The sequence below is a fragment of the Leopardus geoffroyi genome, chromosome D1 (assembly GCF_018350155.1).
Source record: "Leopardus geoffroyi isolate Oge1 chromosome D1, O.geoffroyi_Oge1_pat1.0, whole genome shotgun sequence".
Lineage (NCBI taxonomy): Eukaryota > Metazoa > Chordata > Mammalia > Carnivora > Felidae > Leopardus > Leopardus geoffroyi.
The window spans coordinates 101,211,039-101,228,757 of record NC_059329.1 but is presented as its reverse complement, the minus strand read 5'-3'; the positions used below and the strand labels follow the sequence as shown (position 1 = coordinate 101,228,757).

Sequence of the window (17,719 nt, the reverse complement as noted above, 5' to 3'; positions counted from 1 at the left end):
GTCGTAAGTCAAAGCCAAGTGGCAAGGGTCGTTTATTGCAGGTTCGAACCTGGACCTCTGCGCACTCGTTGCCGGTGACGCTAAGAGGCCTCGATCAGGGTTGGTACAGCGTTTTTATAGACAGAGACAAATAGCACAGGTGAGGTTTCAAATTATGAGGGGCCTGATTAGTTGATTTTAAAGTAAGGACATTTGTTGTTCTCTGATTGGGCGTCCTTTGTCTGTCCTTTGGCCGGAAGGCTTTGTCTGTTACTTGTGGCAGGAGGAAAAAAGGGGGAAGGGGGAAGGGGGTAGGTGAGGAATGTGCTAAGCAAGCAGGTTTACAGAAGCGAGAAATGCCGGTTAGTTTATGTACAATTACTCATTCCATTACATATCAGACTACATTTAGGAAGTTTTATAACCCATTCTACTACACAGCGGGTTACATTCAGGAAAGGTCTCACAATGCTCGTAGCAAACAGCAAGCAAAACAGACTTCTCAGCAATTGTATTTCTTTTTTTTTTTTTCAACGTTTATTTATTTTTGGGACAGAGAGAGACAGAGCATGAACGGGGGAGGGGCAGAGAGAGAGAGGGAGACACAGAATCGGAAACAGGCTCCAGGCTCTGAGCCATCAGCCCAGAGCCTGACGCGGGGCTCGAACTCACGGACCGCGAGATCGTGACCTGGCTGAAGTCGGACGCTTAACCGACTGCGCCACCCAGGAGCCCCAAATCTGGTCTATTTTTAAAAATGAATGGAAAAACTCTCAGAAGATATTTCAGTAAATAATTATATCTTTTGTTGTTGAAAAAAGCAAAGATGTCTTATTCAATCCATAAGCACTCCAAATCCTGTTTAAAGCAACAAAGGGACTTAGTGAACCTGGTTTTCCCTGCTGCCATTATCATGCATAAAACTTTTTCATAGTGACACATGACTCAGGGCCATTCAACTATCTTCTTTTTTATCTTATCTTATCTTATCTTATCTCATTTACATTTATTTACTTATTTTGAGAGAAAGAGAGAGAGAGAGAGAGAGAGAGAGAGAATCCCAAGCAGTCTCCATATTGCCATTGCAGAGCCCAAAACAGGGCTCAAGACCAGGAACCGTGAGATCATGACCTGAGCCGAAGTCGCACACTTAACCAACTGAGCCTCCCAGGCCCCCAGGGCCATACAACTATTTTCTAAAGACAGGATTTTTTAAGTAGACAGCTGCCTTTATAGGATTACATATAGAAGCTCAGTGGCATCAGGGAAGTCATGTAGACACAGATTTTTTTCCCATTTGCTTGTGTCTCATGTCTTAAATTCCAACTGCCAATTTTTCGTAATGTGAGAAAGCCAACTTCAATTAAAAACAAATCCCTTTAGGATGGTAATCATCCCATTTGTAATAATAATATAATCACTAAGGCTCAGATTTTAATGGAAAACTTTGGAAGGAAGTTAGACTAACTGGTCCACAGGGGCAGTCAAGTTGAAGAAGGTAAATTTAGGTTCCATCTACACTGAGTGCAACCTGAAGAAATTTGTTTTCCCTGGAGACAGAGAAGCATCTGATGAGAAAATGAGTTTGGGAAAAAAAAAAAAAAAAACACGTTCTTGGGTAACACCAATTATTAATTGAACACACAGATTTGGCATTCACTGGATTTTTTTAAAGAAAGAAATTAACTGCAATAAGGCAAAATATAGAGCAAGAATACATTATTTAAGTTATAACCAAAAGTACTCTTTAACAACACATAAGCATCTGTACTGACCAGCATCCTGCAATAATTCATCTATTATAAAATGTCACTCAGGACAGGGCCAATACAGAGTGTTCCTCAAGATTGCCTGTTTGCACAACCTCAGGGGAATCATTTATTTATTTTCTTGGCTCCTTAGATTTGTGAAATGCAGTGTTTATTTGACACATTTATATATTGGAGTTATTACCACCATAGCATTAATAACACCTGCATCCCATCATGTAATTATTTTTTTTTTGTAGTGAGAACATTTAAAATCTACTCTCATAGCAACTTCAAAGTATCTAATACAATATTGTAACTATAATCACAATGTTGTTTATTAGATCTTCAGAATGTATTCATCTTATAACTTCAAGTCTGTACTCTTTGACCAACATCTCCCAATTCCCATACCCCCATTGCCCCTGGTAAATATCATTCTACACTCTACAAGTCTCTGTGAGTTTGGCTTTTTTAGATTAGACTCATAAATCATACCATACAGTGTCTGTCTTTTTCTGTCTGGCTCATCTCACTTAGCATAATGCCTTGAAGTTCATTACCCTGTAGTCAAAAAACTAGTAAGGGCAAGTTCTTTGAGTCTTAAAAATATAATGTTTATGAAATTCCAGAACGTTACTGATTATTTCTGGATCCCACTTTCAGTATAAGTATAATGAGGTTGCTAAAGACAGCTCAGGAAACACAAGATAATGCTAGAAATATACGATGATATATATGGATAAGCTAAATAATATATGAAAACCACAAATAATTTGGTAAGATCTCCATACCTTTTCCATTACAAATTGAGTGCTAAAAAAGTACATTTCTAGAAGAGAGAGTTGAGATGTTTTATAGGGCAGAAAAATGGGAACACAGGTTTTAACTCCCTGTCCCAGCGAAGAAGTCCAAAGAACATTCAGGGACCAACATGGTTGACCAAGATACAGGAAGGTGGAGCATTACATTTGTATCTGTACCAGTGGGATTTGGGTAGGCACAAATTTCTCATCTCCGTTTCTCTCAATTCTGAAAGTACTGCCATGAATAATGGCACACAAAACTTATTTTTCAATAAACAGAAGTTGGCTTTGTTTCAAAAGCATTATCCCAACACATTTTTTAAATAAAAAATCATCCTTGTACAGGTGAGTTATGTACGTAGAAAGGTTGTTTATTACTCCTCTTTGTTGAACATCCACTAGCCTAACAACAGGAAAATGTTCAATACCCCACATTTACTGGCTCATTACTCATGCATATCCTATGCTAAAGGTTGTAGGAATGTGAAAAGACGTATGTATAAATAGATAAAGCACATAACTTGATGAAGAATGTACTAGGTGTAGTAGATGTTATACAGTTGAAAGCCGGGAAGAATCCGGCTCTGAAAGCAGGAAGCTAATCCACCATGGGAAAAGTACACTCCCTGTAAAAGGAGATAAAGTAGCATCCTTATCATCAGAGAGAGGGAATTTAGGGCCATAAAGACTACACACACACACACACACAAAAAAAAAAACAAAACAAAACAAAAAAACAAAAAACCTTCTTAATTCCACACTAATTTACTACCCCAAGGTCAAACCTCTTTGTCTTGTCAATTCTTCACGAATTTACCACTTCCTTGTCTAAAAGGTATAAAAGCTGCTTGATTTGGTCACTTCTTTGAGTGTCATATATTTTATGGGGCTTCCATATGCAGGAAGTTAAGTTTGTTTTTCTCCTGCTAACCTGTCTTATGTCAATTTAATTATTAGACCACTGAAAGAACCTAGAAGGCAAAGGTTTTCCACCTGTACACAGTCAAAAAATCACTGAAATGGGAGTTGTTGGCGTGTACTTATGAGAAAGGAACCAAACAATGACTAATGAAAAAAACAACATACAGGATTATCATGTTTCTAAATGGAAGGTAAAGGGGATGTTTCAGAAATGGAAGAAACAGAGCGAACAATGAAAAGGAACTGAAAATAATACTAAGTAGAAAATCTATTTGAATTTAATTAGACATCAATTTCACTGAAGGAGGGTGTAGATTCATAGTAACCATAAGCATAGACTTAGAATAAATTCTGGTAAACTTCTGACATTGATCAATTTGTTAAGGAGTGAAGAATTGAAAGTTCAGCCTTTGATGCAGCATTCATTGGGGGGAAGGGGGGAGAAGGAAATACAGAAGCAGAAGCCTAATTAGTCACACTCACATAACCCAGAAGAGCAAAGGCAGAGTCTTTAGAGATTAAAGCCCCAACAGTCACAAGGTAGAAATAAAATGCCATCTATTTATTGTTCATGTACCAGAAATAAGAACAGAAAGACGTTCATTTCAGGTAGGTTTCTAAATAACCAAATTTTTAAAAAATATATACAGACTGGAAAACACCTTACTTTTTTTTTTGGAAAAATTAGGAATCAAGTATTAAGGAATTTATAAATGAATCATTTTATATCTGCTTAAGACAGTTAAATAAATTCTGCAACCTAACATCTAAACAATGATATTTCTTTATTAGACCTATGTGGTTTTGGCCTCATTTGTCATTTGTATAAGGGTGGTAAAGCTTTTCCCTATTTATATTTTCTTCTAGGTCAATAAGCATACCATCACTTTCTATCTCTGTGTAAGTGATACTGTACATTTAAATGGCACATTTGCTCTAGTTTTATCAAAAATAATAGAGATAACACATTATGAACACTAATATCCAAGCCCATATAGACCACAGGCCACAGCATTTAAGTCTAGAAAAATAAAAACGAGACCACCACTCACATTACCATTTTCGTTCTCAACAGATACACACATACATAATGTGTGTGTATAAATTCAAGACTGAAGACTGTGTATCTCAGAAACACTTATTTTTCTTCGCCTTTTTTATTTTAATGGAAAAGACAACTGAAAATTCAAAGATCTGCAAATTTGCACATGATAGTCTGTTGTTTCCACTTCGTTTTATCACCTCTCTTTGTCTTTCAAGGTATTTGTCCTACAGCAAAAGTCAATCATACAAATGGATTCTCAGCGCTGTGTCAAACCAGTGAGGAAGAGTGATAGAATAGTTGTATAAAACATGTTCATATTTCAGTAAACACTAAAGTCAGCATACACCAAAATCTAACCCATACTAATTTTCATTTGTTATATGCGGTATCACGGTGAGTGATAAAATCAATTACCTTTCCTCAAGAAAGCAACTTATATTTTTGTTTCTTTTCGTCCAACTCATATTATCCAGTATCTTCTGACACTTTCTAAAAACTTTGTAGTTCCTTTTATATGATTTTGGCTCTAGAGTGAACTCACAGTTCATTTGGATCTGCTACTTGACATTGGACAACAGAAGCCAAGGCAAGTAACATATTTCAAGAATGACATGTATTTAGAATTCAAGTTTATCACCTTTCTATCCCCAAAATTTTTAGTTTTTTATAACACAGCAAGGCTTCTTTAATAGGGACACTCACCGGACTCTTTTCTGAGGATAAAGAAGACAACAGAAAATCACGTTTTGTCTTATGGTGTTTTGGGTACCCAGAAAAGCCAAAGCCTGATCTATAATTTGCTTGGTCATTTTGGAAAGCAGTTTAGAACAAGCACAAAGAAGAATGGACAAAGAAAACTGCTCCTCCTTGACTGAATTCTTTCTCTTGGGAATTACGGACAACTCTGAGATCAAAGTGACTCTATTCACCACCATCCTGCTTATTTATCTCACTAATCTCCTCGCAAACCTCGGAATGATTATTCTAATTAGAATGAATTCTCAGCTGAACACACCAATGTACTTTTTCCTTAGCCACCTCTCTTTCTGTGACCTCTGTTATTCCACAGCTATTGGGCCCAAAACGTTGGTAGACCTTCTAGCCAAAAACACATCAATCCCTTTCGTTGGCTGTGCTCTGCAATTCTTGGTCTTCTGTACGTTTGCTGATTCTGAGTGCTTACTGCTGGCGGTGATGGCCTTTGATCGGTACAAGGCCATTAGCAACCCCTTGCTCTACACGGTCAACATGTCCAGCAGAGTGTGCTTCCTGCTCATGGCCGGGGTTTACGTGCTGGCAACGGCAGATGCTTTGATACACACGACACTGACATTCCGGTTATGTTTCTGTGGATCAAAGGAGATTAATCACTTCTTCTGTGATGTACCCCCTCTCCTATTGCTCTCTTGCGCAGACACACAACTCAACGAATTAGCAGTATTCACCATTTTTGGCTTCATTGAACTGAGCACCATTTCAGTAGTCCTTATCTCTTATTGTTATATAATCCTATCCGTCCTGAAGATCCACTCTGCTGAGGGGAGGTTCAAAGCTTTCTCCACCTGCACCTCCCACATAACTACTGTTGCAATTTTCCAGGGGACCATGATCTTCATGTATTTCCGGCCGAGTTCTTCCTACTCTCTTGATCAAGACAAAATGACCTCCTTGTTTTACACCCTTGTGATTCCCATGTTAAACCCACTGATTTATAGCCTACGGAACAAGGATGTAAAAAAGGCCTTAGAAAAATTGAAAAACAAAATACAGTTTTAAGTATTCATAGTCTGTATATGGGCATACACCCACACACATATCGTGATTGTTGTTTTCATAAAATTATATGGTATGATTTATCTATTATTACGGTATTTATTATTATGGTATTTTCTCAAATAACTTAAAGAAATGAGTATCTGCATTAAAACTCAACCATAACAAGACACTGTATTTCCTCAAACCTGTCATGTGTCACTGTGGCCTTCAATTTATTTAAGAAACTCATTTGTGCAAAACATTCTGACTCTTCTAATTTTCCATATATTTACTTGTTTGCTTTTCATGTAAGCTTAATTACAAGTATACTTGGATTTATTATTGAGTGTTCACTAAGTACTTTTCATACATGTTAATATTTTGAATTTCATGATAAATACAGTAGGTTCCAAACTAATGAATCCTATAATCTAGAGGAATGAACAAACATTAATTAACTGGGCACCCAAATAAGTCTTAAAACATTCATGAAGTAAAAGAGCTTGCAGTTAAAAATCTAGAAAAATGTCAAAAGCTAGTGTGTAGAAGAAAGGTTTCCTTCTATGATGATGTTTAGTCTCAGATCTAATTAAAAAAAAGTCAAGCTGGGAAAAATAAAAGATTCTAGGCAGAGGGTCTAACATTACAGAGGTCCTGAGGTTCTATACCATTTTGGGATTTAAATAGTCCAACATGCAAAGGTTATAAAGAGAAGTGTAAAGTTCCTTGGTAAACTACATCATTGTACTGAAATTATCCACAAGTCTTCCATAACTTCCAAAGGAAGATTTCCTTCCTATCTTCCTCCTTCTCTGCTCTGGTTAAATGTCCCTTTTTATAATTCATAGACAATGATCTCCTTTAAGCATTTTTTTTTTAATATTGCTTGGCTTATTGCCTCCAAAATAAGATGGTAAGTGTTCTTTGTTCAAGGATTGAGCATTCCATCCCTGTTATCCAAAGTGCCTTCGTGGTGCCAGAGACAAGAAATGGCAAAACAAACATATACCCAATGAAATATTAGATAACATTTTTAAGAGCTTATTAGACATTGGTAACACAATTAACTGAGGGTATGATAAGTGATTTGAATATATATATTTTGTAACTCTCCAAAAAGTGTATAAAATGGTTGTGGATACTAAGGTAATGGATCTATAAAGAGCTACATACTAATTACATTAGAAGCAAAGAGTATTTTCCCATGTATATGCTTGGTATCTATCAATTTCATCTGTCTGTGCTCAACTTTCTGATGGCTAAAGCAATGAGTTAGCTTGTTGAGACAACATGGATATGGCATATATTTGAGAGACTATTTAAGACTCAAGGACAGGGGTGTCTGTGTGGCTCAGTTGGTTGAGCGTCTGACTCTTGACTTTGGCTCATGTCATGATCCCAAGAGCCTGCATTGGGTTCCACTGAATGTGGAGCCTGCTTAAGATTCTCTCCCTCTCTCCCTCTCCGCTTTCCCCCCACTAGCATTCTCTCTCTTTCTAAAAAAAAATTTAAGAAATTAAAAAAAAAATTAAATTAAAAAAAATTTAAAGATTCAAGGATACTGTTACCAATTGCAATCATAGAAATTAAAAGTCACTGAATGCCTTAGATTTTCCATTTGCTATTTAGAAATGCCTTTGTGTGAAAACATTTCAGAAAAGATGTAAACCTAAGATTTTCTTGTTTTCATAGGGGCATTTGTGGGACCCCTTACCTGTCACACAGTATCACAGTGGAAAAAAATGTATGGAACATTTTCTGTTTTTAATAAAAGGAGTTAAGTGTTTCTACCTGAATGGTATTTTCTCAATTAACACACACTATGTCAATAGTGTTACTGATAAGCAGCAGCATGGTAGAAAACACTGTCTGAAATACATTGTCCAAAAATGAATGGGGTATAAGTAGATTGCTGGTAATTCAGGGAATGTACATATGTCTTCTAGGTAACTAGTCTCTCTCCCTTTCAATAGCTATACATTACAACATCCAAAGACGGATTTGGCCTACATATAGCAGTTTTATCAGATCTGGCTTGACCTAGAGGGAAGAAAAATGTAAAGAGAAGGAAATTTTGAGTCCTATGAATGGGATTCCAAATATAGAATTGACTAATTTAATTAAACATGGACTTCTTTTCCTCGAATATGAGGGGTTTAATAACACATCATGGGGAACATTTTTAGATTTGTTGGTGGATGGCCTACAATGACTCTTCTATCTTATTTATTTTACATGAAAAAGGAGTATCACATCAAAATACTTTATGTACTCTAGCTTACTTCAACCTTCATCATTCCTTTCCTCTGTAACCTCTATCATATCCTTCTCACATATATCCAATAACTGATGGAAAATATTATTGTCTGGAGGCATCTGGGTGGCTCAGTGAGTTAAGCGTCTGACTCTTGCTTTTGGGGAAGGCCATGATCTTGTGGTCCGTTAATTCAAGCCCTTCATTGAGCTGCACATTGACAGGGAAGAAACTTCTTGGGATTCTCTCTCCCTCTCTCTCTGTCCCTCCCCCACTCACTCTCTCTGTCTCTCTTGAAATAAATAAACTTAAAAAGTTTTTAAAGAAAATATTATTGTCCAAATGTAGCTTTTTTTTGAGTAAAGGGGAAGTCTTTAAAGATGATCATATAAGAGGCCTTAAATTTCCCTCCTCCCCAAATTAACAGCTACAGATGCTACAATTCCCTCTGAAAGAAATCAAGAAACTATCTGAGCAACTGTTATACATTGAGCAAATGAGAAAAATAACCACACTGAATCACAGAAAAAGCTAAGACAAAACTTTGCCATAAAATTTACAATTGGGAAGAAACTCCTGGCTACCAGCTTCTCCATGAGGTATGGAAGGTTTATATCCCCCCCCCCCATCTAATGTCTCACCATTTAATAGTCCCACTAGAGAGACAGGCCTCCAAGTCCTCTGGCTCCAAAGGTCAATGAGTCTTATATCACAAGAGTCATAAGACTATAGCAAATAAAATAGGAGATGCAGCTATCACACCAGGGCTCAGAGCAGAGATAATAGAAAAGACCATTCCTCAGTCTTTTCCTGAATGAGATTTATTTGTATAATTTAACAGACTGAGGGTCCAGCTTCTGATTTTGCATGCTTCTAGGGGCTGACTGGGATCCTCCCTGGACACCAAGGAGCCTGTGGACATGTCCCCAACTCTCTCCCTCCTGCCAACCCCAAGTCACCAGTATCTTCCTGGAAGGAATTTGTACACATGTCTGCACCCCAGTTTTTGCAATTGCCATCTGAAGAACGTGTTCCCAGATCATCTGACTACAATAGCCAACAGGGTTTCCATTCAGAAATGCCACAGAATTTTGGGGGCACCTGGATGGCTCAGTCAGTTAAGCATCCGACTTCAGCTCAGGTTATGATCTCAAGGTCTGGGAGTTCAAGCTCCACATTGAGCTCTGTGCTGACAGCTTAGAGCCTGGAGTCTGCTTCAGATTCTGTGTCTCCCCCTTTCTCTGCCCCTCCCCTGTGTGCACTTTGTCTCTCTCAAAAATAAATATTTTTAAAAAATTAAAAAAAAAAAGAAATGCCACAGAATTTTAAAATCAATTCAGGTAACTTTTCCAACCATAATAGTATGAAACTAGAAATCAAACAGAAGACAAGAACTGGAAAATTTACAAATATGTAGAGTTTAAACAACATGTTCTTGAAAAAAAAAAAAAAAAAACAATAGGTTAAAGAGGAAACCAAGAAAGACTTCAAAAAAATCTCTTGAGACAAAAATGGAAACACAGCATATCAAAAGAAAATGCACCAAAAACAATTCTAAGTGGAAAGTTATAGTGATAAAACAAAGATCTTGGGGTGCCTGGATGGCTCAGTCGATTGAGCATCAGACTTCAGCTCAGGTCATGATCTCGCTGCTCAAGTGTTTGAGCCCTGTGTAGGGCTCTGTGCTGACAGCTCAGAGCCTGGAGCCTGCTTCAGATTCTGTGTCTCCCTCTCTCTCTGCCCCTCCTCTCCTCATGCTCTCTCTCTCTCTCTCTCTCTCTCTCTCTCTCTGTCTCAGAAATAAATAAACATTAAAAAAATAAAAAAAAAACTTTTAAAAGAAAAACCAAGATCTTAAATAAACAGCCTACATTTATATCTTAAAGAACTAGAAAAGAGAAACAAACTGGGCCTAAAGTCATTTGAAGGAAATGACTAACAAAAATCAGAGCTGAAATAAGTGAAAGAGAGACTAAAAAGAAAATAAATAAGATCAATCAAACTAAGAGCTGGTTTTCTGGAAAGATAAACAAAATAGAAAAATATTTAGATGGATTCACCAAGACAAAAAGAGAGAAGACTCAAATAATATTATAACTGAGAGAAGATACATTTCATTTGACAGCAAACAATTACAAAGAACAATAAGAGACTACTATGAACATTTATATGCCAATGATTTGGACACCCTAGAAAAAGTAAATAAGTTTCTAGAACGTACAACTGACTGAGACTGAATCATGAAGAAATAGAAAATCTGAACAGACCAACTGCTATTAAAGAGATTAAATTCGTATTCTAAAACCTCCTCAAAAAAGAAAATTAAGCACCAAATCCCTTCATTGGTGAATTCTACCAAAATTTTATGAAGATGTCATAGACAATTCTTTGCAAACTCTTTAAAAATTAGAAGAAACAATACTTTCAAACTCATTTTATGAGATCGGCATTACCCTAATACCAGAACCAGGCAGAGACACTATAAGAAAATTAAAGACCAACATCCTTGATGGACATAGATGAAAAATCATCCACAAAATATTGACAAACCAAATTCAACAGTGAATAAAAAAGGACCATAAACCATAATCAAGTGTTTTTAGTCCAGGGATGCAAGAATGGTCCAACATCCCTAAATCAATCAGTGGGTTATACTATATTAACAAAACGAAAGATAAAAATCATATGATCAGGGGCGCCTGGGTGGCTCAGTCGGTTAAGCCGCCGACTTCAGTTCAGGTCATGATTTCGCTCTCCGTGAGTTCGAGCCCCGCGTCGGGCTCTGTGCTGACAGCTCAGAGCCTGAAGCCTGTTTCAGATTCTATGTCTCCCTCTCTCTCTGACCCTCCCCCATTCATGCTTTCTCTCTCTGTCTCAAAAATAAATAAACGTTAAAAACAATTTAAAAAAATATCATACAATCATCTCAATAGCTTCAGCGAAAACAATTGACAAAATTCAACTTCCTTTTATGATAAAGATCTCTGCAAACTGGGTAGAGAGTGAAATTACCTCAACATAAATAAAGATCATATGTAACAAGTCCACAGCTAATATAATACTCAACAGGGCAAAGGTGAAACTTTCCCTCTCACATGAAGAACAAGACAAGGATGTCCACCCTTGCCACTTTTATTTAAAACAATAGTAAAAATCCTAGCCACACCAATTAAGAAAGAAAAGAATAAAAGCATCCAAATTGGAAAGGAAGAAATCCAACCATCTTTATTTGCAGATGACATGATATTGTATATATACAAGATCCTAAAGATGCCACCAAAAAGCAGTTAGAATTAATAAAAAAAAATCAGTAAAGTTGCTGGATACAAAACTAATATACAAAAAAATGAGTTTCTTTTTATGCACTAACAGTGATCAGCCAGAAAAATAATTTTTTTTAAAAATGTCTTAACAACAAAAAAATAAAATACTTAGGTATAAATTAATCAAGGAGGTGAAATAATTTTACAAATTTCACACTAAAAGCTATAAAATATTGATGAAGGAAATTGAAGAAGACACAATTGGAAAGAGATTCCATGCTCATACATTGGAAGAATTAATATTATCAGTATGAAATCAGATACTGTGATGCCTGCAGTTTTGTTCTGCTTTCTCAAGATTGGTTTGGCTTTTTTTTTTGTTTCATAGAAATTTTAAGATTATTTTTCCTACTTATGTGATAATCACTGTTGGACTTTAGATAGGGATTGCTCTAAATATGTAGATTTGTAAAATGGATATTTTAGGTAGGATGGCTATTTTAACAATATTTGGTAAGGACAGAAAATTATACTTTAATACTTCTTAACTTTGTAAAAATTGCAACAAATAAAGCACACCAAATTGTTTAAAAAAGCAAATAAAACTGTGGTGTTCCCTAAAACCTCTTCTATGTACACATGCACCTATGATCTCTATTAGTGGAAACAGTTTGCAAAACTCATATTTCCTCTTCTTTCTGTTACCCACTTATCTAATCACTTAAAATACCAACTAATATTAAATTAGGCATTATTTGTGAAAGTCCTGGTACTAGGGCTGCAGGGTATACAAAAATTAGCCAAGAGTAGCTATTATTTCTCAGAAGCTTACAATGGAGTAAAAGACTGAATGAAATGAAAATATATGAATGAAATATCTGAATGAATGAAATAAAATATCTGAATGAAATAAAAATAAGTCAAGAAAAAGTGCTGAATGGAGTGGATGTTACAGGCATAAAATAATTGGAATCCTGTTAGGTAATATGTGGTTGAAAGAATGCCATCGAATACGATTAATGAAAATATAAACATTGAAGAATTTTATACTTCCTTTTTTTAAATTTTTTTAATGTTTAGTTATTTTTGAGAGAGAGAGAGAGAGTGAGCAGGGGAGGAGCAGGGAGAGGGAGACAGAGAATCTGAAGCAGGCTCTGCACTGTCAGTGCAAAGCCTGATATGGGACTTGAACCCAGAACCATGAAATCTTCACCTAAGCTGAAGTCAGATGCTCAACCAAATGAGTCATCCAGGTGCCCCGATTTTTATACTTACTAAGTGGGAAGGGGAAAGAGACTTTTTCCGAAGTGAAAGAACCAGGATAAACATCATTAATAATAAATAATTAACAAATAAAATAATCATTGTATTTAACAAATTTATTAATTTAATCAATTAAACAAAAGGAATATTTGAGATAAAATAATTAAATTTGAATTTCTTTAGAAGTCTGAAAGAAGACGGTATAAACTCAAGATAGCAATAAACCATACTACAAAAATCATCTCACCTTCCTAACAACAAACAATTTGGTGCAAGTGCAAAGAATTGGTCTTTGCTGAAGTTGTCGGCTATGTTCACCAGGGAAAGTGCAGAATTAGAAATCAAATTAATCACATGTTTGTTTAAGTGTGAGGGCAAAGGCTTGAGAGATTTCAGTCCCAAATGACACTGAGTAAAAATAAAATGCAATCTCTAGTGTTCAGCTACCAGGGGCAAGCACAGAAAGACTTGCTCATCACAGGTAGGTTTCTGAGTCACTAAATTTAAAGAGTAAAGAATAAAAACCTTGCATTTGAAAAAATGAGGAATCAAATATTTAGGACATTGTAAGTGAATAATATTTTTACTTACTTCCTTTGGGTAATAATCTGCAATCTGATGGCAAAAATATGTACTTCTGATAAAAGAGGGTGGTTAGAAGTAATTTTAAGTTTATTTATATATTATGAGAGAGAGAGAGAGAGTCCAAGCAGGGGAGGAGCAGAAAGAGAGGGAGAGAGAGAATCCCAAGCAGGCTCCCCACAGTCAGCACAGAGCCAAACAAGGGGCTTGATCTCACAACGATGAGATCATGACCTGAGCTGAAATCAAGAGCTGGACGTTTAACCAACTGGGCCAACCCAGTTCCCCTTGGAGTAACTTTCATTAGTAAATGTATAGTTTTACCTAAACCAAAATAAAGAAGAAAAACTTTTTTTTTAATCGTGTGAAAGGGTACATGCAAATCTAAGATATTCTTTTAATTTTTAAAAACAATAATAATTGAAATATCACAACGCAAATACTAATTTATATACATCTAACCCCATATGAACCACATACCATATTTACTCCAATCCAAAGCAAAATAAGACCATCATTTATATTCCAATTCTCTCATATCAATAGAAAGACAGGTACATGCACACACATACTATATAAACAAACAGAAGTCTATATATGAAAATTATAATTTCTTGTTCAGCTCTATTTTTGATGAAAAAGTTAGGTTTAAATCCAAAGAGATGTAATTGTATATGTTATTTCTCTTTTCATTTGTTTTTAGCATTTTTCCTCTACATGAACTTTGGTACCAGACCACCATTTCGAGTGTAAGTAATAATAATGTGGCAAAACAGTAAAAATGTTGTATTGTTCATTACTTTTATTTTTTCTTCTACGAATTTTTTAAGTTTATTTATTTATTTTCAGAAAGCGTAGGGACAGTGAAAGCAGGGGAGAGAGAAAACCCCAAGAAGACTCCGTGTTGTCAGCACGGAGCCTGATGTGGGGCTCAAACTCACTAACTGTGAGATCATGACCTGAGCCAAAATCAACAGTCGGATGCTTAACTGACTGAGCCACCTAGACACTCGTGCTCATGATGTTTAAATAAGAGATCTGTTCATGATTTCCAGTTTTAACACACAGGCTTGAACAAATCATGGTTTTTGAAGAACACAGTAAGTGTAATCGCTTTTAGGCTCAATTTGATATTTGTTTTTCAGACATAAAGCTGTAAATTCAGCTTTGCCTTTAGGTGTGACTTTTATATTATGTTTGATCTGTGATGAGTTTTCATTCATGATTGCTGAGATAAAGCAGTGAAGGTGCACACAAGTCATATATTTGGTGGGTGATATGCAAATTGATAATCAAACTTTAAATTCTATCACAAACATGTTAATTTTGTCAACAGCATAACAATGAAATGTTTCTGGGCTATTTTCTGAGGATAAAGAATGTAATATCTGAAACAAAACCTTTCTCATGTATAGATTGTATTTTTGTGAGTTTCAAGAGGAATTAAAACCTTGATATACCGTTTCTTGATTATTTCGGGAGCATTTTGGAAGAATAAAGAAGAATGGATGGAAAAAATTGCTCTTCTGTGAATGAATTCCTTCTCTTGGGAATTAGCAATAATCCTGGAATTAAAGTGACCCTATTTGTCACATTTCTAATTGTTTATCTCATCATTCTTATTGCAAACCTCGGGATGATCATGTTAATTAGAATGGATTCTAAGCTTCACACACCAATGTATTTCTTCCTCAGCCACCTCTCTTTCAGTGACCTCTGTTATTCTACAGCAATTGGACCCCGGATGCTGGTAGGCCTCATTACCAAGATAAAGTCAATTCCTTTCTATGGTTGTGCTCTGCAATTCTGGATCTTCTGTACGTTTGCTGATTCCGAGTGCCTACTGCTGGCGGTGATGGCCTTTGATTGGTACAAGGCCATTAGCAACCCCTTGCTCTACACGGCCAACATGTCCAGCAGAGTGTGCTTTCTGCTCATGGCTGGGGTTTACATGGTAGGGCTTGTGGATGCTTCTGCAAATACAATATTAACATTCAGGTTATGTTTCTGTGGATCAAATGTGATCAACCACTTCTTCTGTGATGTCCCACCTCTCCTTTTGTTATCTTGCTCAGATACCCAAGTTAATGAGTTAGTGATATTCACCATTTTTGGCTTCATTGAGCTGATTACCCTTTCAGGGCTCTTTGTGTCTTACTGTTATATCATCCTGGCAGTGATAAAGATCCGCTCTGCTGAGGGGAGGTTCAAAGCTTTCTCCACCTGCACCTCCCACTTAACTGCTGTTGCAATTTTCCAGGGAACCCTGCTTTTTATGTATTTCCGCCCGAGTTCTTCCTACTCTCTTGATCAAGACAAAATGACCTCCTTGTTCTACACCCTTGTGATTCCCATGTTAAACCCTGGGATTTGTAGCCTGCGGAACAAAGATGTGAAAGAAGCTTGGAAAAAACTTAAAAATAGAAAGTGGTTTCATTGAAAACTTATATGTACCTATTTTTCTCCCAATCTTACACTATAATTTGTGAAGTTCAAAACTGTTTTGATTAAAGTGGTATGATCTAGGGGTGCCTGGGTGGCTCAGTTGGTTAAGCGGTTGACTTCAGCTCAGGTCATGATCTCTCAGTTTGTGAGTTCGAGCCCCGCGTCGGGCTCTGTGCTGACAGCTCAGAGCCTGGAGCCTATTTTGGATTCTGTGTCTCTCTCTCTCTCTGCTCCTGCCATGCTTGTGCTCTATCTCTCTCTGTCTCTCAAAAATAAATAAATGTTAAAAAAAAAAGGTGGTATGATCCAACAAGTATTTATACCATGTTCCTGCCATAACCAAATGTGTCATTTCTTTAGTACTCCATGATTCATTTTATGTCTTGAGCTTATACTTGGTATTCCTTATTTATGGAAAATTTATGGACTCCTAGTTTGCCCAATTTGTGTTTCTACAATCTCTCATTTGTGCATGAATCTAATTTCCTATATGTTAGTGAGAGTTTTCTAAGTACGTAACGCACTTCTATGTGTTTTGTATCTTATGGTGAATCTAACAGTTTTGTATTAATGAATCTTGTCATCTAATGGAAACTGATGAAGTTTTGGGGTGATGGTGGGGGTCCAGAGCTGAAGGTCAAGAAAGGCTTCTTGAAGACGTCCTTTGCACAAAATGGTGATTTTTTTTTTTTTTTTTTTTTTGTAGCTCAGGGACAGGACCCATGGGCAGAAAGAGCTGCCTGGGACCCTGTGGAAAGACTGGTTCTATACTTAGGAGTTGGGAGAGGAGGGAGGGGAAGTCAAGGGGAAGTTTTCAAAAAGATTTCATATGCTAAAGAAGACTCACAGGATACTGGAGGCCAAGCTGTTGTCAAGCTTAGGTTGTTTTTCCCTCCAGCAAAGTATTGACATCAAGACAGTAGGGAGATCCTGGAGAAACTTTTTACTCTGCCAGCCTCTAATAGTTGTCAATGGACTGCAGTTTATAAGGAGATTGAATTTTACCTGCCATTTCCTTCTTGCCTTTGTTCCCCATATCACTATGGAGGTGTGATTTTGAGGTTCCAGGAAAGGAGTCTACAGGTTTCTGGAGATTAGGCTATTAATAAAATTGCCTTTTTCTTGTAATCTATCAAGACATGGAGACTCATGTCCTGCTTGACTGTGATCTCCTTCAGTTAACCATTTGTTTTCTTTCCTTTCCTTTGTTCTTGAGTAGCCAGGAGTGCCTGTGGAATATCACACATATCCCACCTTGGTGGGAGGGGGGGTGTTAGCTCAATTTTGCCCTCAGCCTGCCTACATAGGCTCTCTCATCAGAAGTGACAAATGTTAATCAAATGATCGTTCAAATTATTTATAATAAACTGTAATTATGCCATAAAATAAAAACAAACAAAGTACAATGTTCAATTATAGTGAAGAATGTTGAAAAGTTCTTCCTGGTAATGGGAACAATCTGGGATCTAAAAGATAAGTAGGAATTAGCTGACAGATGCACTAGATGGAGAAAGCCTTCTATGCAGATAGATCAGCAACTAGAGGGTCCCCAGGGGGACAGGACCACATCATTTCTGTGGAACTTAAAGAAACCCAGTAAGGCTGGGCTGTAGTGCTACCATTCACAACTCAGTCACTTCCTCCAGGGGCTTTCCTTC

At 36.7% G+C, this 17,719-nt stretch overlaps 2 protein-coding genes across 2 annotated transcripts; both read left to right on the top strand.

Moving 5' to 3' along the window:
* Positions 1-5,339: 5,339 nt before the first annotated feature.
* Positions 5,340-6,275, top strand: LOC123602657 (olfactory receptor 5W2-like). The gene has a single exon (XM_045487118.1). It carries the CDS (start codon positions 5,343-5,345, stop codon positions 6,273-6,275), a length of 933 nt encoding a protein of 310 aa, XP_045343074.1. The 5' UTR covers positions 5,340-5,342.
* Positions 6,276-15,120: 8,845 nt separating this feature from the next.
* Positions 15,121-16,056, top strand: LOC123602656 (olfactory receptor-like protein OLF2). Its single transcript, XM_045487117.1, has one exon. The coding sequence runs from the start codon at positions 15,121-15,123 to the stop codon at positions 16,054-16,056; it is 936 nt and encodes a 311-aa protein (XP_045343073.1).
* Positions 16,057-17,719: the final 1,663 nt, after the last annotated feature.